The sequence below is a fragment of the Dermacentor silvarum genome, chromosome 1 (genome assembly GCF_013339745.2).
Source record: "Dermacentor silvarum isolate Dsil-2018 chromosome 1, BIME_Dsil_1.4, whole genome shotgun sequence".
Taxonomy (NCBI): domain Eukaryota; kingdom Metazoa; phylum Arthropoda; class Arachnida; order Ixodida; family Ixodidae; genus Dermacentor; species Dermacentor silvarum.
The window spans coordinates 498,670-520,528 of NC_051154.1; the positions used below are offsets into that span (position 1 = coordinate 498,670).

The 21,859-nt window shown below is 44.6% G+C and overlaps 2 protein-coding genes across 2 annotated transcripts in view; one reads left to right on the forward strand and one right to left on the reverse strand.

Moving 5' to 3' along the window:
- LOC119449342 (prolactin-releasing peptide receptor) overlaps positions 1-21,859 on the reverse strand; it is a 73,230-nt gene that overhangs the window by 42,713 nt on the left and 8,658 nt on the right. The gene's annotated exons all lie outside the window — the stretch shown is intronic.
- LOC119449352 (uncharacterized) lies at positions 13,655-15,253 on the forward strand. The gene is made up of 4 exons (XM_049664591.1): positions 13,655-13,683; positions 13,762-13,897; positions 13,957-14,199; positions 14,366-15,253. Exons 3-4 carry the CDS (start codon positions 14,008-14,010, stop codon positions 14,774-14,776), a joined length of 603 nt encoding a protein of 200 aa, XP_049520548.1. The 5' UTR covers positions 13,655-13,683; positions 13,762-13,897; positions 13,957-14,007; the 3' UTR covers positions 14,777-15,253.

The following is a 21,859-nucleotide window of genomic DNA, read 5'->3' on the forward strand; positions in this document are numbered from 1 at the left end:
CAAATATGTAGTCCTCATAAACAGTACCTAAATAATTTTAGCCTATGTGGTTATTCATTAACCATGTTAATGGATAGTTACCTTCCGGTTAACCTCCCTGCCTTTCGCATCTCATTTATCTCTCTCATTTATCGCATCTCTCATGTAGTCTACATCAACTACCGACACGACGCGGCCTTGGCCAACTTGTGAGCTCACAAATTTGAGCATGCAGTAACCCCCCTCCATATTTGTCTTGATAAAGGCTTCTCCTTTGGTGCTACTCTGGATCCGCCTTGTTTCCTGTGATTACCACCATGGGCTTCAAGGCAGACAACCTCAGGAAAACGTTTCATGCACAAACGTGGCTCTTTCCCACTTTTGCTGATAAAGACGGATATTGAAAGCAAGGGTGCCATACCAGGCATGTTGGTCACAGACAGAACTGCGGGGGGGGGGGGGGGGGGGGGGGGGTGTTCTGAAAGTATTCATCTAGTGGACACATCCATTTCATCTGTTGCTGAAACGTTGATTGACTGGGGCACCTGTCTCCCTCTCACGTGTGCCCCAGCCCAGCCAATCAGAACTTAAGCAGCAGTTGAAATGGTTATGTCCATTTGGTTGACACTTGCAGAATACACCCCCTGTGCTCAGTCCTATCTTTCTGCCCTTCCCCATGTAATTTACTCAGTAAACTACTTGTTCATATGTTGGTTACCTTAATCAATGTTCAAATAGCTCAACGCTTAAATAGGTATGTACAAGTAAGGCACTATAAACCCAAGCAGTTAGGTTGGTGATTGCCACCATACAGACTCAACCAATGGCTTCACTGTAGCTTTCCATGGTAACTTTACTGCACTTTGAATGTAGAGAAGGTGGAATATAAAAATAGACTAGCATTTCTCTAATGTGCATCACCCCCTCCAGTTTGTGTTGTTACAATCAGTATATTAAACCCAAACGAAGTCCTAACAAAAAGGAATTGTGACACCAATTTCATTTCACTGCCTCATTTTTAGAGGTGTAACAAGATTCTTTAATTGCATTACCAGTTGTTACTCAGTTTTCAGCTATCAAGGCCTTATGGCACGTTTGGACGTTACCTGAACTGAGTAAACGGCACAGATTGCATAATTTCTCAATACATTTGCATAGCTTCCTTCACCTTTAGTTTTGAATTAAAGCCAGCATTTCTCTTGTGACCATCTTTAAAGAGCTTGCAGTAATTTATACCTAACATAAAAGATGGGTGCTTTGTAGTGCTAGCATGCTGTCCTAGAGTATATTGTTGTATGGAAAATGTGCCGACACACAAGCCCGGCAAATGCCACATCAAGCATTGGTGTTTGCTACCCCACCTGGTGTTTCAATTCTACAGCATGTGCACATTTTACCTGTGCACCAGTAAAAAGGGTCCAAAGATCTTCCTGAAAACTCTCACAAGCACTTATCACAATCAATTCCCCATATAAGTGGTTTTGCTGAAGAGAACACAGGGATACAAGCATAATTAGACACTGAGGAATCTGGGTAGGAACACTTTATTTTCAGCACACATGTTCTTTTTTTTGATGAACTGCTTCTATACTGGTGAAATCTGTGCTTTTAATAAAAGTACACCATGCTGCTTCACCACTCCATGCCAACTGCAAGTATCCTGTACCAGGAAGTCAAACCAAGACGTGGGACGTTCAGTCTGTCAAAAATAAAAACGAGTTTGAAACGTTGACGTGTAAAAAGTAAAGCACACTCAAGAAAAACAGCACAAGAACAAATCCAACGAATCAGAATTACATTTGAGAGCAAACATATAGTTTCTATGGCACAGTGAAGGAACCTTATTCCTCCGACGTTTTTTTTTTTTGTTGTTGTTGTGAGAAAAGATGAAAGTGCACGTGTTCTATCCCACTTTGTGTATCTTTCACCTTTTCACACACAAAAAGATGTCTTAACGTGCCCAACTGTCTTTGCATATCCATTTCTGTGCTCTCACACCATAAAATACCTACAGTTAAAGGTTGTAGTAATGCTTAGCTTGAATGAACAAACACCAACTATGAGCACTGTGCTACTAAACATGGCAATGTAAGTCAAGTTCAAGCACGGCACATTCATGTGCTATATACGTGTGCTCTTGATTGTAGGTAAGATAAATAAAAGGAAGGCATGTTAATAAGAATGGTCCTTGATGTGCTATGCAGAAGTGCTCTCCTATTTGGACAGAAGTTAAGCGCAACCGCAATGAACAAGAAGACAACTTATACAGCATTTCAAATCTAGGGACTCGATGTGCTGGAGATTTTTCTGAATTCATGGTAAAAAATCTAGATGCTAAAGACGACACATATATAAACAGGTCTCTGCTCAAACTGGTAATGCTATGTGTAGCTTAGTTTTACAAAATGTGCCCTACCACTGGTCTCCCAAGCTGAGGCTGCAGTCCAGTTGCAACTGCAAATGACTCAATTTTGTCTAGGGCACACTTGAGCAAAATGCAGACAAAAATTACTGCACCACTGAGAATGTACTAGAGGCTTCAACAAAGCAGCTGACAGCCTGCATGGACTGGAGCAAGAGAAGCGTTTTGGGTCTAGGTGTGCACAGTTTGCAGTTGCTCCATGGACGCTATTTAATATATTTACATATTTCACTTACTTGTTGGTTTCAGACATGAAATATAATGTATTTTGTATCCTTTCCACTGTTAAATACTCAAACCCAGGATACCACAGGTCTGTTTCTGGCATCTGATTTCTTCTCAGAAAACTACCCCACTAAAAAAATTTCACAGGTACTTAACCCCAACCTCTCTTGAGTAGAGCCTGGTTTTTTAACATGACAAGGTCACTAATTACACAGTGACTCCTTGCGATGTGATGTACGTAAGCACTTTAAAAGGAAAGGAAAATTTAATAGCAGTATGACAGGTACACAACAAAGCAAAGTGCCTGTTTTCACCCACGTATTCAATGTTTGCTTGTCTACTGGCGTTTACCCTACAAAAATGCAACAGGCGAAGCTGACTGCACTGTTTAAATCAGGGGACAGAAATGACAATTATCGGCCGGTGTCAGTGCTTCCTGTCATTTCAAAAGGCTTAGAGAATGTTATCTGTAAAAGAGTTGTGTCATCACCAACAGCCAACAAAAGTTGTTGAAACGTCATCCTGGCGCAAAAATGAGCTTTGTTGAGACTAGAACGTTGAGACTGGTAGGGTTCGTCGCTGGCTGAAACCCTACACTCCCGATTCGCGTGACCCCTACCCACTATCGGTATGCTTCACCGCAATACACAAACTGCGGTGATATAACAGTGGTCGAACAGGCTGGTGCAAACGTTTCGACAAGAGAGCTTGCCTTAACCAGCTTTTCTTGGCAGTTTTCATATATGTGAGTACACCTGCCAATACACTTATTACGCTCCTGGGCGCGCGTAATGTGATGGGCGAAGGCGAGTGCGCGCGTACATAGTTAAGGAACATATACATGTCCCGTGATAGCGGCCCCTTTTCACTTTTGGTATGCTTCACTGCAATAATTTTTGGGTAAGCTTCACCGCGTAACACAAATCTACTGCGGCGAAGCTGACTAGGAAGCCGATTCATTCAACGCATCTTACGAGGCAGGTCCGCTTATCACGCTTGGCAACGTTTGAACACCACACTTACTGCATTAATTTCTTTAGTTATTTTAATTGTATTGTCATCGTGATCCTGCAGCCCGCAGTAGCAGGCTGATACTGCGTCATAATCGTTCCAACTGCATCAGGACAGCGTGTAGCTGGTAAGCGTGCGGCGGCATTGGCTGTTGTTGGGAAACTTCCGAGACGCTCTTTCGCGCAGTAATGCCATTTGTCTTATTAAAAAGAATGCAGGTGATGATTAAATGAAATGCAGCAAAGCTGTAGAAAAGCAGTAGCAAAGCTGTTCGACCATCTCGCGCAAAAACGCGATTCAACACGATCTGGCGGAACAGCTCACCATGGCAGGATTTTCTTGCGTCCTCGTTTTTTCACGCATCATTCACTGAACCACACTACTGGATGGTTCTGTACACGTACTAACGATCCTGACGGAGGATCAGCTTTATAGCTTTATATGGGATGCCACGGCTCATTCCACGGGCCGGCTGCAATTTGACGCGGACACGAGGCAAAATATGCGCGCAAGATAACTAACGGCAACACATCAAGCAGCTGACAGCCTCAACCTTTTATTACATGCATATAAAGTGGTAAAATGGATTACTTACTCTGTAAGAAGGCACGGAATACAGACCGCTTGACAACGCGACCGGCCCCGAAAAACAGCCGCCATGAAAATAAACGGACGTGACATCATGGGTTATAGCGGACGTGACGTCATGGGTTGCAGCAAACGTTTTGGGCACCTTTTGTTTGCTGCGACCGGGTCGTAGCAGTCACGGCCCAGAAAAAGGCCCTCGCCGGAGCCGGCGCTTTGGACACTCTCCCATATTCTAGGTCACTCTATTCGCAGGTGGTCGTTCAGCGTTGTGTGCTGTCTCGTGTGTCTTTTATGCCCGTGGTCGTTCTTCCTGCGATACAACAAATTACAAGAGAACCTGTCAACAAGCCCATATAGCTGTTGTCATCGCATATGCAGCATTCGGAATTCGGCTGCAGCGAAGTCGTGATGTCAACGCAGAGACCCTCGCGCTACTCGTGCTTAACGTCAGCTTCTGAAGAAAGGATGTGTGTATATTGCTCGAAATTGCGCACAAGCGGTTCCTGCTCCAAGCAATATTCTTGCACCAAACTTAGCAACAAGCATCACCCCAAAAACTCACGTCTGCCCCTGAAGAAAGCCGCAAATGATCTGTGTGTAATTACTGAACATGCAAGGGAATTTGTGTTGTGAACTCTTAGCGCCAGCCTGGTTCGTCCGTCTCGGCGCATGTGCTGTAATTATTCATACAAGTGCTCTCTGAATATTTCGACAGGCGTAAAAGCCGACACCACATTTTTTTTAGGAGCTGCAGTCACTTGTGTACGTAGTATCGTATTATTCTGACAGACATGGGCGTCGTCTATTTTCTCGTCCTGTTTCTCGCGCTGTTAGTGTGCTGTGAATCTGTATCAAGAAGCTTAAGTTAATATGCTGCAGTACGTAGCGCAGCCGCGTAGCCCCACGGCTAACATTAAAATACCTTGTTAGGAGTACGTTTGTTTGTTTCATGACAAAATCGAACGCTAAAATTTTGTATTCATAGTGGCAAGTATAAAGTAGGAAGCTATCGAAACTATCCGCTAATAGCATACGTGTGCATCTACCTGCTTGGGCACCATATCTTAAAAGAGGCTGAAAACCCCAGATAACCAAAACATACGCAACTGGAGCAGGCACTATGGTTCCTTTCCTGGAAATGAAAGCCAGCATCCCTGTCTGTTAAGCGTGTCATGTACTTAACCTATATTAGACCAATGTTAGAGCATGCTAACTGGAGCCATTTCAAACTAGGTTATTTGACCAAAATAAGAAAGTGCAAGGAAAGCGTCAAGGTAAAGTCTAATCAGGTATTCCCGAACCGATTGTATTAGCAAAACTTTATGCCTCCCTGAATTGCCTGCATTAACCCAATGCTGAAAACAGGGGAAGCTGATTCCCTTTCTTGCTGTTGAAAAGCTGCTAGAATCTCAATAACAGAATACTTATGTTCTGAGAGAAAGTGAGGGGCACTGACAATATCTCTAATATTTTGTATGAGCCTTCACCTTGAACGACAACGAAATAAAAATATTAACCTTTGCAAGCCTCAGAATCCAAACATTCTCAAAATTTTGAGGAGCCACATTAAAGTTTTGAGATATAGACAATAAAAAGTGTGGCTAAGTGCACACTGAACACACTTGAGTGGTTGAGTGGCCAGCTGCGAATGCAAAAGCGGCCATAGCTGCTACCTCGAGGTAACTGCTAGGTTGCACGTGTGTTTCTCCTATAGCCCATGTACCTGGCAAGGGGAATGGTGATACGTAGTCCTGTGTTTTTTCTTTTATTTTTCAATAGGTGGTGGCTAGATGATTCCATCTGTTTATGTATTTGTCATTTGTGTACATCTTATGTGCCTGTGTTTGTATCATGTTCTGATTGTTATACGTGCAGTGATGCAAGCATCTTTTTTAATATATTGCACCACAGTCATTTATTCAACTTTGTGTTGAAATGTACAAAATGTGGCCACCCAGTAATGGCCAGGACAGCCAGCAGGATTGGCAAAAAATATGATGCAGATCCAATAAACTTACTTGAATCAACATGAGGCGAAGCTTTCACGCAACGGTCAGTTAAACTCTAGAAAAGTAACTGCCGTGTGTACAGTTGTCCTTATTTCAACCGATGCAACACGTACTCATAGGCAATGTTTGCTTATTCACCGCACAGGTCACATAATGTCATGTGTACATAGCACGGTGAACTCACTCAAACGTCGGCTCACTAAGACTTCGAACTAAACATGAGTCTGAGTTCGTTTGAGCCTGACTGAGTAGAAGTTTGGTGAATACGAGCAAGAGCAAGCTCGGTTGAGTAAACTTTTAGTGAATAGTGTCATGTGGTAGTCAGGGAAAGCTCATCTGAGTATAATTTTAGTGAATATGAGTCAAAGCAAGCTCGGCAAGTAGATTTTTGGTGAATATGACTCAGTGCAAGCTCACCTGAGTAGAATTTTGATGAATATAAGTCAGTGCAAGCTTGGCTAAGTAGATATTTGGTGAATATGACTCGGTGCAAGCTTGCCTGAGTAGAATCGTTGTGAATATTAGTCAGATCAAACTCGGCCGAGTATAATTTTGGTGAATATGAGTCAGAGCAAGGTCGGATAAGTAGAATTTTGGTGAATATGACCAGTGGCGCACCGACGGGGGGGGGGGGGGAATTCGAGGGTTGTAACCCCCCCCCTGAGGCCGACTTAACCCCCCCCCCCCTTTTGTTTAACCCCTTTTCTTTCCTTACGCATTTGAGTACTGCAACTAAGTTGTAATACGCGCAATCGTCTGCACACTCGCAAAAAGCGCATTTTTTGACAATTTCCCGTGAATAAATCGAAATTAGTGCTGTTTAGATGGTATTGGCAAACTGTCAACCCCCCCCCCCCCCCCTGGCAGAGATCCTGGGTGCGCTACTGAATATGACTCTGAGCAAGCTCGACTGAGTAATGATGGGATATGGTTATACGAGTTTATGCAGTAATACATGTAAGTGCAGACTGATTAGCAACATTGCCTCCATCTTGATGGGCAATACCTACGCCTCGTGATGAGTCTGCACACTTTATGAGCTGTGGACATGCAAGACCCACCCACACTTGAAAAGATACTATCATTCACACGATGGAATGCAACCGGCTGACTTCACTGCGCAATTTTGATCTGCTTTTGTTTAATGTGTTATCTACGACTTATAAAAAGCAGATGTCTGCCTGCTTTTCGCATTATTGCATGTGTTTTACAGGAAGTAGAGACAGAGAAGCAAGAAAAGGCAAGGATGTTTATGGCTAAGTAGTTTTTTAGAGTACTGCAATATCTTACAACCAGCATAAACAAAAGTAATTCGATGCACTGAAGTAAGCAAAATGTGCAATTACCTTTTAATGTGAGGGTTAATACAGATGCAGTAAGGATACAAGGTCTGCAACACATTGAAGGTTTATTGGTTTTTTTTTTTCAGGAGAAAAATGATGCATCAGAAAAATGAGAAAAAAAAACTGTTTAAATATTGCTTCGAAAACATATTGGCAATACTGTTTATTCCCAGTCAAAGCGTTAAATATGCTATTGTAGAACATTCATTACGATATCCAGTTTGCACGTTCGCTTTGCGTCTCGCTGTGGAAGTAACAGAACCTTGAAATGAGATAATTCATTGGAAGCCCTAACCAACCGACTGCAACTAAATGGTCGCGCGTATAGCGTGACCTATTGACCATAGCATTTGTCCCTAGTTGCATATTCTTTAAATTGTTCCGTCCGTAAAAGCATACCGCGATAAAACTGTGGCGTTTTCGTATATCGCGAGTTGTCTCCAGAACCAGAAAATTGGGACGACATCCGGAGGCCATGCCTTCCCGTGAGGGACACCTCGTAGTATTTACCAACTCGCAGCGCGTGCGAATAACGGAAAATCACGCAAAAGTACGTACTATCAGCACCCGAAGCCAACCTAAAAAACAGCGTCGCCAGATTAGCAAGATAGCATGTCAACAAACGCATAGAAATCACAGAACCGAATCTGACCTACTAGTTTTTATCTGCACTGTTCGCGTGTCGGTGCTGATGTTACGTACCGATTGCGTAATACAAGGTTCCACTCAATTAGTTGCACTGTTCGAGGCTTGTTGAGCCAACATTAATAGACAAAAAAGTATCTATAAACGTTGCGTTGAGCGACCGCCGCCATTTTCCAAAAGAGACCGCGAAATAGCTCTCGGCGCAATTTCGACGGAAAATCGCAGCGATTGCTGCGACGTTGCGACGCTGCGACCAACCGGTTGGTCGCAGCCGAAAATCATAGAATCGGCCCTGCGATTTTCGTCGCATGCGACGGAAATCGCACTGCAAAATCGCACCATGTGAAACGGCCTTAATGCGCTGCTGCTAGGCGGCCGGTTGAGAATATGCGTGCAATCATGGATGGACGCAGTGCCATACTTCAGCCGCGTGACGAATTATCTTATCTAACCAGTCATTGTTTTACCAATTCGCTTTTGAAGAATCAGCAAGTCGCTAAAGCGCTTACATCGCGCTGAAAGCATTAATTACATTGATTTAGGTAAGGAATACAAAGGCATCCTTTGGGTTGAGGTGACTTCGGTCTTTCTGGACTTTTACATTCTGTTCAAACAGCAAAAAATACGACGGAAGAAGAAAAGAGAAGTACACAGGAGTAGCACTGCTAGCTTCCAGCTGCGCCGGGGCAACAGCTTTTTCAGAGTCGAGACGCGCGAGGATAACTCGCTGCACCTTACATGCACATCACTAGAAAGTCCGAGCCCGGCCCGGGCCCGCGTCAAAATACCCGTGCCCGGCCCGGGTCAAAAAGCACATGCCGTGCCCGAGCCCAGCCCGAGCCCGTGAAAAAACTACCTTACCCGGCCCGACCCAGCCCACGGGCCGGGCCGGGCCCGGGCTTTCGGGTAAGCCCGAGCCCGTGCAGTGCTCTAGTAGACATATCACAGAGTTTAAATCCCGATGAAGCTGATCTCCTCAAACGTCGTCAAACGTTTTGTCCCACGAAAAACGCAGTGAATGAGCATGAACTCCACAAAGATATTGACCCAAGACGCATGCGCATCAAGGATTTTTTTTTTTTTTTTTTTTAGGAAAACATGATAAAGACTCTCTGAGACCACCTAGCACGTGGACACCGGAAGCCACACAGTGGCCAGACCTTGATCTATACATAAAACTAATCTCAAAGGAAATTCTAGAGTCAACGCGGCATTGCCGCAAGCGCGAAAATTTGTCTCCCGCTGAACACAAAATTCTTAAAGAACTCGCGGAAAGAAAGGATATTGTAATAAAACTAGCAGATAAAGGCGGCAGTATCGTAATCTGGCCCATAGAAAAGTACAAAAATGAGGCCTTCAAACAACTGAGCAACCACGCCTATTACACAAAACTCGACTCTAACCCAACTTAAGTTTACAGCAACCTTGTGCAAAGTACCATAGCGCAGCTGCTGTCCCAGGAACTAATCACCCAGTCTGAATATCTCTTCATGATGCCCAATAACAAAGAAGCCGGCCGCTTTTACCTTCTTCATAAAATACATTAGGTTCCCGTAGAAGAAATACTTACAGCAGAAATCCCAGGCAGGCCTATAGCGCCAAATAACAACACACCTAGCGAGTCACTATCTAAATTCTTAAATCACCATCTGTCAAACATCCCAACCACCCTACCATATTTTGTTTAAGATACGCCCCACTTCCTTCGAATTATCCACTCGATTAAGACTAACCAAATCCTCTCTGACCGCGCTATTCTAGTAACTTTAAATGTTAATGCTCTTTACACTAAAATACCCATGAGGGAAGGAATTGAAGCCATGTCGAAGTCCCTCGCAGTCAATCCTCAAGCGCACGCTCTTGAAGTTTACCTATCACTTCTCGAGTTAGTTCTCACGCTCAACTACTCGAATTTGATTCTATTCGCTACCTGCAAACTTTCGGCACAAGATGGGAACACCTATCGCTCCCACGTATGCCAGCATTTTCATGGGACAGCTCGAAGCAAACCTGATAACATCATACCCTTTAAAACCCCACACCTACTTGCGTTACATTGACGACATGATTCATAATGTGGGAACACGGCACAAACGCGCTAACCGACCTAATTAGCGACTTCAACCGCTTTCACCCGAGTATTAAGTTTACTGCTCACCACTCTCCTAGTCAGATCAGCTTCCTCGACACGACGGTGTACATATCGTAGAAAATGGAAAACTGAGAACAACACTTTACTGGAAGCCTACGGATAGCCAGCAGTATTTAGACTACACCAGTCATCACCCGCGACACTGCAAGCGAGGAATTTTTGTCGGACAAGCGAAACGAATAAGAAGAATCTGTAGCGAAGACAACGATTATATCCACCACTTAAATGACCTTAAAGTAACGCTAGCAGAACGGAACCATCCACAAGTTCCTCTCGACCAGGCTTATGACGTTGCGTCAAGATTAGAGATGCAGTCGGCATTAGCTAAGAAACAACCTACACCAGAACCTGACGGACCACCAGCCTTTCTAACAAAATATTCTAATGCCCTGCCAAACATAAGCAACATCCTACGAAAATGCCACCCAATATTATCAAGTAACGAGCGTCTGAGAAAAAGCCTTCCCGGATGTACCAAGGGCTACCTATCGCCGCAGCAGAAACATTAAAGTCATGTTGGTGTATGCAAAAGTCAGCCAACACCATTCCCCCGTTGTAAAAGCATGTTCTCGCCCCAGGTGCAAAACCTGCAGGCACCTTCAAAGTGACCTTAAAATTAAAATTACCGCAAATGGCTAAACATACGAAGTGGATACTAGCTTTACTTGCACTAGCTCCGATATAATTTATTTGCTTGAGTGTTCCTTCTGTAAGAGGCAATATATCGGTGAAACGGGACAATCAATGAACATCAGGCTAAACGGACATCGCGCGGACACAGCTAAAAAGCTTCCCAAAGCCGTCGCCAAGCATTTCAACCAATCAGGTCATAACTTTGATGAACTTAAACTCTACATACTACAGTCAAATTTTCGTTCTGCGCGATACAGAAAATATAGAGAATCGTACCTCATCCACAAGTTCAAGACGTTGCAACCAATAGGCGTAAACGTTTCAAAGGGATCTTTAGAATCAATTCGCTATGCTAAACTTCAAAGCATAGGCCACAGCACTTAGTTCTTTTAACACGAAAGTGTTTTATGCTGGGGTCCACCAAGACTTCACTGACGTATTTCCGTCACGGATGTGACGTTCTTATAATGTACACGAACATAATACAAAGAAAGAAACCAGAAGAAAAAGTTCCACAAACATGCAAAATTTGGATATCGAACCCACGACCTCTCGGTCCGCGACGATAGATCGCCGAGCGTTTAACCCATTGCGCCACAAACACATTTGCAGAGAGCTACACAGACGCGCCTTATATATCTAACACTCCTTCGTGTACCCGCGCTCTTGCTCGGGGCGGTACCGCCGCCTACGAGCAGAAAAGAGAAGTACTGCATTATGACACTAACGCGCACCGACAGTGAACGCTTCGGTGGTCTCAGCACTACGACGCCTCGATGCCAGCATTCGAAGGGACGCTGGCATCAAGAAGCACTACCAACGCCACCTAGGTGGCGTTCACCGTACTCAGCACAGCGGAGCGTGGCCTCCGCAATTAGCTCTGAAAATGTTTCTGAAGTTGATCGCGGAGGCTGCAATTACGACGCGCTGTACGCGCTGATTTGACTCGGTGACGATTCAGTTACGTGCTTTGTCTTGCGCGTTGTATTAGTGTGTCAGTTACGTGCTTCGTCTTTCGCGTTGTGCTAGCGTGTGCAGCGTAGTGCAGCTTCCATATGCACGACGGTTGCTCATGGTCATCGACGTTGGTAGTCGTGATGGAGGAGACGTGCCACCAGGCGTCAGCGTGGGTGCATCAACGCCTAAGGGCGCTTTAGCCACAAAACACCAATAGACATTATATATCAATGTGCAATAAACATTACACTACTTCTGTGAAGACACGTTTCACTTTCGTGTTCTATACCGATTCCTATATAAGAGGGATCAACCACATTTTTCATTGAGTTGCTTAGTTTTTTGTTGAGTTATTCGATGGTCAATAATATTCCAACCTCCCTTTGCTTTCACTCACTCCTTTCCTTCTTTTATTTGTATATCCCCCCCGCCCGTTTTTTTTTTTTTTTTTTTTTTTTTTTGCACAAGCACAATTTTTCTGCCGCTAATTTTATTCTTGCTGCCAGACACGATAGTTCACTGACCTTCAGCGGAGAAGATACCGCCCCCCCCCCCCCCCCCCCCCCTCGTCGTCCAGGCCCCTTCCACGAAAAGAGGAACCTACAATCACGGCCGCTCGATGAAACGCACGAGGTGCGGCCTGCCACGTCGCGCGGCGAAGTATGGGCGGAGCTGTGAAGCGAAAGTTGACAGTTGCCGCCGCTCTTTTAGGGGGTGGCGCCACTGCTACGGGCCAGCTCCCCGTTCGGGTAGGCGCCGGGAATCAGTGTGGAAAGAGTTTTCTGTGTGCGTCGGAGTGATTTCTCGTCTCGCTTGCACGCCTTTTGTCCGCCCACGTGGTAGTACACAAGTGTCTAGGTCCTTGTCGTGTTGCATGTCGCGCTATGCCGCGCAACTGTTGCGTGCCGCTGTGTACTACTAACGCAAGAAAATATCCTTTAATCCGGTACCATGAGTTTCCGTGCGACGTAGAACGCCGTAAAGCATGGATTAAAAACATTTCGCGACAGGGAACAAGTGGCAAAGGAAGCATTTGGGAGCCGAGTGACCGGTCTTTGGTGTGTGCGCTTCACTTCACCGACGGTGACTATAAGAAGTCAACGAAGCTAAAATTCTTGCTTCCAACAGCTGTTCCCACTGTTTTTCCAAACTATCCGGAGTACATGCGGAAAGAAAATGGACAAAAACAAGGGCGGAAGCGGCGTCGAAGCGGTTGTGGCCATGTTTTTGATGCACAGGAAGAAGCAGTGGCTCATCGTAAGAAATTGGAGCAGGATACAATAGTAAGTGCATCTACCTCTTTTTCTTCTGACGGCGATGACCAACAACACCTTGTCATCGAGTCGTCAACAGAAAAGTGCTCCGAAAGTGTTTTGCTTGTCGATAAAGCATGTGAAACAACGCTGAACCTCGTGAACGTGTTGGATGATGCCAAAAGGATAGAGCACCGGCTCAAAATGAAAATTAAACGCCAGCAAGAGGCGCTTCAGAAGCTGCAAGCAGAGCATGATGCAATGAGGCAGCGACTTCAAGACTATGATCAGAGCAAAGAAATCCAGGACTTTGTGGACTTGCTGAAATCAGCAGATGAAGGGGATAAAAATGCTCTGTTTATCAAAAACCAAGTATGCAATTACTGCAGCAAGAAGCCGAAATATAATGAAACAATATTGCGAGAGTCACAGTAGCACTGACTGAGTACCTCCTTGATCATATCAAGTAAGCATTTTCGCAGCTGTGCAATTAACTGAGCTGTGTGTTTGTTTACTCGTGCATAATAAACTGCTTGTTTTTCAGCTTCCGCTACGTCCTCACACGGGGCCTAAATAGCGACCCTGTGGAATCGCTGTTCAGCAGCCTTAGGCAGTTTAACGGCGGAAATGACAGAGTCGATGCGAGAGCTGCAGTCTTCACGGCGGAGAAACTTCTGAAGGTACTGTTTACAAAAACAAAACAATGCAAAATACATTCATGCATATCTAACGTTTCCAGGTTGGAATCCTGCAGGCGGCACAGAGTGCAAATGCACCTACCACTTCTGAGATGAAAACAGCACTCAAACAAGCCATCGTGGGCGACGAAACTGCTCCCCTTCCAGATGTCATCAACTTTGCTACCATGGAACTTGCGAGTGAGCTCGGTTTCGTAAAATTGTGGTCTGGAGCAGAAGCTGACCTAGAGATCGCCCCACTTATTTACTTGGCTGGTTATCTTGCACGTGTATGCGAGGAGAAGGTACGAATGCATTTCATCTTATGTTAAGAAAGTTCTAGCTGGCTTTTAATCCTCGAAGAGTTCAGTGATCCCGGTCATGAATGTTTCAAGTCATTTGTTTATGTGTCTATGACACGTCGATTTATATTTTTGGTAATGTAAACCTGTCAATTATGCGTTTTTGCAGGTACCATGCGAGTCTTGCAAAACCTTAATGCAGGTGACCGAGCCAACTGAAGAAGTTTACGGGTTGGTAAAAAACCTTGACCACGGAGCGCTGAAATACCCGACAATGCAAATAACTGGTCTCTGCAAGCTGACCTGCATCTTTGTTAAAAAAGTGATGAAGTGCCCCGAGGTCAGGCGAAGTGGCAAGCTTTGCCGACTCTTGGTTTCAACACTCCTGCCACATTTTGTAAAATCTCGGGAACTGACGTGCGACAGGGAGGATCAAGGCCACACCGAGGAAGTGTGCAAGATTTTTCTAAGCAAATTGTTACGGCCGCTACTGGCGAACTGGGCCGGGGACCTGAATGAAACTGTGGAACGGTTAAAACTCGCCTACAAGCCTCTGTCACGGAAGGTAGTACGATTTTAAAGCTGCTGAACAAGGCGCTTTTCCTTAACTTCACATCTTGTAAATAAAGAAAACACTTGACACAGCCTCCCTCGATATTTTTTCTCGCCATTCGATGCAGCATTCATGCTGAAAAACTTTTTTGTTCACTGCATCGTCTTTACATAAAGGTGCTAAAACACATCGTCAATGTGGCTGAATGTACGATCCGTTGTAAACTGCATCCTACCCAATTCACCCAGAAAAGTGAAACTAAAGAAATCTAGCAGAATATAGTTATCCGTACCTATGCCATTACGCACGCATTTGTAAGAAGTTTCATTTTACGTTTATTATTATTATTTTTTAACCAGCAAACAAGCACATCAAGTGAGACAAGTAAATCGGCACACTCAACAAAAGCACCAGCTGTATAAGCAGTTCTGCCGCTCAATAAATAATACGCCAGTTCTCTTGAACGATGGTCGTGTGGCTCGAAACCAGCGGCAAAGGTGCGTCGTTGGCGCCTATTTGAGCCCATTAGCGGCCCAATACCTACTTCCTGGTATATTGGTATCCTTGCAGGCAGCATTGAGATTTCCTTTTTTGCAAACAGAAAGCACAACTCTCGCGTCAATCAAATGTAAGCGCGGCCGCTGCATGGAGTATGCGGACCCAGCCAAAGGAACGCTCCCACCCGCGCGCGCCTGTGTCCCCGAGCAGGGGAGCCGCAGCGGTGGCGCGGAGAACTAGGCGCCTCACACCGGTTTCGGGCGACGTGGCAGGCCGCACCTCGTGCGTTTCATCGAGCGGCCGTGCTACAATGCACCTCAACCGGCTAACACACGGCGCTGCCTCAAATTCCTCCACCGACTATCAGTAGTGCATTATCTTTCTTTTCAATTCTACACCCTCGCCGCTAACACACTCTCGCTCGTTACCTCTTCCACCCGCCTTACCTTCTCCTCCTTTTAGAAGAACCCTACCTACATATACTGTGCCGAGGAGAGCACATATCGCCTTAACAAGAAAAGTCCACTTGTCGAAACGTTGGCTCCGTTGCCAGACAAAGCACAAGGAAGGCCATGTTCATTGTGAGAACAATATCGTGTATGAGCTACCCTTGTCGTGTGGCAAAAATACATCGGCCAAAAGGGAAGGTGCATAAATGATAGGCTGCGTGAACACGCAAATAACGTGCGAACTGGAGGAGTGGGCCATCTGGCTTTTCACTGCAGAAAGCATGGGTGCAGTCCCATTTATAAGCAGTGCCCTGTGATAGGAAGAAGCCCAATGCAAACAACACGTGAGATTATTGAAGCGGCGAAGATCGCTAGTTTGGGGAATGCTTGTGTTAGCGCGCCTTCAATTGATCTTTCAAAAAAAAAAAAAAGAATTAGATTTTTTAAACAAGGTACAGAGGGTGGCGTGATGACGATTGCATCCTAATCTTGCAGCTACAACCCCCCCCCCCCCCCAAAAAAAAAAAAAATGTTTTTGCTATTTATGTTACCTTTTCCATCTTCGATCTCAACTTTTCCATTACACATGTCACGTTGCCGTCATGTATTCAAAAAACCAGTACATATGCGCTTGCGTGCGCTGCTGTCTGTTGACTATATATGTGTGAAGTGCTTCGTAGAATAAAGATTGTTGGAAGTTAGCGCTTTCTCCGCGTCGTACATCTTGTCTCGTCCCTTTTCGTGCGCTAAAAGGTATAAGACATGGAATACCAACTCGCCCAAACTTACGCTCTTTCTTTTGTTCATCGATCGCCTCCCGTATCTTCCGGTTCCACCAGCTTTTCGGCTTCCCTTTTCCTTTCCAACAAGCATGTTGCTTCTCTTTCCTCATTTCTCTCACCATTACACTTAGAAGCTCACCATATTCCCACTCCTTGCTTGGCCATTTGTCAAGTTATTTCTGGCCTCTTGTGGCTATATTTGCTATTTGTTCATCGTTCAAATTTGGACTGGTCATTCTTCGTTCCTTGCTCTCTTTCCCAACTACATATCGCATTTTCAAAATGATGCGTTTATGATCACTCCCTATGCTGCTATACCCTTCCTCGTCAATCGCCATTTCTTTCAACTTATCATAAATTCCTTCTGTCATGAGACAGTAATCGATGACCGATTGTCTATTTCCGCCTCCCCATGTGATCTGGCCATGGCATTTAGGCCCCGGATTCACGATAACGAGGGTACGTTGTTCACAGAGGTCTAGCATTAAAGTCCCGTTGTTGTCCGTATAACCATCTGAATCCTGTATGTGGGCATTCATGTCACCTATTTCTGCATTGAAACCCTTAATATGCACACTTAGGCATTCCTTTAACTCTTGATTCATCTCTTAGCAATTTTTTCCCGTCCAAGTACGTTACTTACGCCCAGCCAAGTTTTCTTTCCGCTCACTGTGGCTGATAACCAACGATTCTCCTGACGCTTTGAATTTACTCTTTCTCATTTGGTTTCCTGATGTATGAGCATTCCGACTCTTTCCATTTCTGTCCGATTTATCGCCGTTGCACCCTTTCCAAACATAATTCTCAGTCACTGGTGGCTCTTCTAAGTCTGTAAGGTGTGTTTCTGTACCCACATACACACCTATTTGTTCTCTATTTAACTCCTCTTCAATCTCCTAACCACATTTCCTTTTTTTTTTCTACCGCACTGTATGTTTATACAGGGTGTTTCACGTAACTAAATTATTTAAAGCGCCAAACAGACGACACAAGAAGAGACACGGACGAGCGCTTACTAACAACTGATGTTTTATTGAAAGAAACACACAATATATAGGCATATCTGGCGGCGTAACTCACACGTTGTCGAAATTCACATGGTAACCAGGCAAAATGGCGATAAATAGATTGTAAACGATGGTGAAACTCGAATAAAAGATGACATATGCGACAAAAACACGTGGTGTATAGAGCCACAAGACCATAAAAGATAATGGTTAAGCGATACACAAAACAGCGCAGTAACCCCCTTAGAAAGCTAACGATTAAGACTTTTTTTTTTTTTTCCCGCGCATGCAGGCGGCGCATCAACGTTCTTAGTTCTAACCAAGGGCTTCTAAAAATGACAGTTCACTTGTATACAATATTTTTGACGGTTCGCTGACGCACTCCAGGCCCTTCCTTTTAATGTGGAAGGCTTCCTTCAGCTCACGGGCAACGCTGTCTCGACTTCTCTCCAGGACAATGCTATCTCTTAGGCGAGGCTTGCACCCGCACTCTTTGCAATGGATGGCCAAATTGGATCCAGTCCCTTTCTCTAGTGAGCGTTCATGCTCTTTTAGTCGCTCATTTAAACATCGCCCCGTTTGTCCAATGTAAACCTTTTGGCATGAGAGTGGAATTTGATAAACCACCCCTTCCTTGCAACTGACAAGTGGATCGGTATGCTGGGTGCCGCAGGTCGTGCGTTTTGTATCTTGGTTGTTGACACGAGCGCACAATTTAGCAAGTTTTGAAGGGGCTGAAAAAACTACCGGGACTTTGAATAAACTTGCTAAATTGTGCGCTCGTGTCAACAACCAAGATACAAAACGCACGACCTGCGGCACCCAGCATACCGATCCACTTGTCAGTTGCAAGGAAGGGGTGGTTTATCAAATTCCACTCTCATGCCAAAAGGTTTACATTGGACAAACGGGGCGATGTTTAAATGAGCGACTAAAAGAGCATGAACGCTCACTAGAGAAAGGGACTGGATCCAATTTGGCCATCCATTGCAAAGAGTGCGGGTGCAAGCCTCGCCTAAGAGATAGCATTGTCCTGGAGAGAAGTCGAGACAGCGTTGCCCGTGAGCTGAAGGAAGCCTTCCACATTAAAAGGAAGGGCCTGGAGTGCGTCAGCGAACCGTCAAAAATATTGTATACAAGTGAACTGTCATTTTTAGAAGCCCTTGGTTAGAACTAAGAACGTTGATGCGCCGCCTGCATGCGCGGGAAAAAAAAAAAAGTCTTAATCGTTAGCTTTCTAAGGGGGTTACTGCGCTGTTTTGTGTATCGCTTAACCATTATCTTTTATGGTCTTGTGGCTCTATACACCACGTGTTTTTGTCGCATATGTCATCTTTTATTCGAGTTTCACCATCGTTTACAATCTATTTATCGCCATTTTGCCTGGTTACCATGTGAATTTCGACAACGTGTGAGTTACGCCGCCAGATATGCCTATATATTGTGTGTTTCTTTCAATAAAACATCAGTTGTTAGTAAGCGCTCGTCCGTGTCTCTTCTTGTGTTGTCTGTTTGGCGCTTTAAATAATTTAGTAACATGCACCAACTAGCCCAACAAAAAGTTCTGCTTGTGTTTCACGTAACTTGGGCAAAACTTTAAAAATATGCATATGCCACGTAGCTGGACAGAAGCAAGGTAATGTTGTTTGCCGTTGCTTGGAGATACTCAAAATATTTTTTTGCATTCTACCTAATTCGATAATTAGTCTTAATTAATTAGGCAACTTCTGAATTATTATAATTAGAATAAAAGTGTGAATGAGAAAGTTGGAGAACTACATGAAAAACTGCCGATACAGCTTTCTGTTGCTCAATACCTGCCACATAAAAGTGTTTTTCTGGGTGTGAAACAAGCCCGCGAATGCACGCAAAGTGCCTCGAGCGGCCAGTCGCACAGCAATTTTGCGTGTATTCGGGGCTTCTTTCACGCTCGGAAAAAAAAAAAAATTATGTAGCACGTATTGAGCAACACAAAGCTGTATAGGGAGTTTTTCATGTTGCTCTACAATTCTCATTGACACTTTTCATCTAATTATAATATTTGAGAAGTTGATTAAATAATGAAGACTAAATATGTAATTAGGCGAAATGCAACAACTAATCTGAGTTTCTCTAAGCGACGACAAACAAAATTAGCTTTATTCTGTCTAGCTACGTGGAATTTGCATATTTTAAAAGTTTGGCCCAAGGGTGAAGGGTGAAACACCCTGTATAGCCTATTGCACAGCGAGCTCTCTTTATGTTTTTCCTCCTTTTTCTGTTATTGACGGTGAGGCTAGTCTGAGGTTCCTCTAGGGAATATTTTTTATTACTACCTACCCTGGCCTGCTGAGCGCCCATGCCTCCCCCCATCAAAAAAAAAAAAAAAAAAAAAAAAAAAAAAAAAAAAAAACAGAAAGGCAATTGCGCGACTTGATGATAATTATGATCTATTGGCACCCCCTTTGAAACGGGGCTGTGACAAATAGTCACCTAGCCTGCTTGATTTATTCAGGTATGCTATACATGTTTTTCATGCTAGCATTTTTGAATACATTTCCTTAAGCTTTTTCTTTTTTTTCTGCCTCAAACTTCTCTATCTACCTTGTACCACCTGTAACGGATCCGGTCGTGTCAGTCTCTTCGCGAGTTTTTTTCCACCAATACTCTAAACATCTCTTGCTTATCTCGACTGCTGACCGGTTGATGCTTTGTCCACTTAAAATCCAAGCGCTTCTGGAAGGTGGACGTTATTTACGGGTCTCGACCCGGCGTGGTGGCTTAATGGCTATGTTTCTGGACTGCTAAGCACGAGGTCGCGGGATCGAATCCTGGCCACAGCGGCCGCATTTCGATGGGGTGAAATGCTAAAACACCCGTGTACTTAGATTTAGTGCACGTTAAAGAACCCCAGGTAGTCGATATTTTCCGGAGTCCCCCACTGCAGCGTGACTCATAATGAGATCGTGGTTTTGGCAAGTAAAACCCAAAATTTTACTTACGGGTCTCACTGCGTGAATCTCTTCGCATTATATTAGGATGTGCTGAATGGCCTCCGGATTTCTGCTGCAGCCTGTACATTAGCACTCATCTTGTTGATGATGATTTATTTGCATCCCCTTTGAAATGGGGCGGGGACAAATCGCCTACTTGAGTTACTCAGGTGTGCTATCACTGCTTTTACTTCTAGCATTCTTGTATACATCTCTTCTCTATCTACCTTACCGCTGCCTATGCCTGTTATGGATCCGGTCGTATCAGTCTCTTCCCGGGTTTTTTTCCACCAATACTCGAAACGTATCTTGCTTATCTCGACTGCTGACTGGTTTATGCTTGCGTCCACTTTAAATCCAAGCGGTGTACGTTCTGGAAGGAATCTGGAAGGTGTACGTTCCTTACGGGTCTCACTAGGTGAATCCCTTCGCATTCCATTAGGATGTGCTGAGTGGTCTCCGAATGTTTGCTGCAGCATACACATGCGTCATCTAGTTCCGAATATTTGCTCCGGAATGTTTTGGTCTTTAGGCAACCAGCTGGAGCCTCAAATAGCAAGGCACTGCCCTCTGTGTTATCGTATAGATTTTAAAGACGATAGTCTTTCTTGGGGAACTTAAACGCTGAAAATTTGGTCTGTCTGTCTGTCTGTCTGTCTGTCACCCGATTCAGCCACCCGGCCAAAGTTGGACCACTTGCTTACCGCCCACACTACTTAAACTGGTACGGCTGTTCATACTTGTGAACGTTATCGATCACAAAGTAAATATTACGCATATCTGAGGCGCAACATCACTAGATAAGTATTAGGAGGTGTGTTCCTTTAATAGAAAATACATAGATACGTAACTCTAAAGACCCTAGTTTCTTAAGCTGCGCTGAAAATGCCATGCTATGCGCGCCGACGAACGACGTTCCCCGACTGCGCGCCGACGAGCGCCCTCTGCCATGGAGGAAGGAAACCCTCTGCACAAGCTCATGTTTCCCGATGTATTGCCAGATCGCGTCCATGTCTCACGCAGCGCCTCCTCAATTTTATCAATGCCAGCCAGATGCGGCCGATTCAACATAAAGGAAGCGCTGTCTGAGGCAGAGCAAAACATAAATGGCTGCTTGATGAAATAATGCGGTAAAATGAAATCTGTTCAAACAAACCTTCATGCCACGACGGAAATGGTACGAGAACAGCATCACGGGTGGCCGCGGATCAGACCAGCACTCATGTAGTACGACCGGCAGAAGACTATCGTCTTTCGACGACATTTGCAGCGAAGCACGCAGATACGCGGCAAATTTTTTCCTTCCAATTTCTTTGCACCCATTGTTGTAAACCTCCATGGTCTTTTTTGTTTCCATTCTTTGCATCCAATTCGCTGTCTCTGTCATTTCTTTCTGATGACT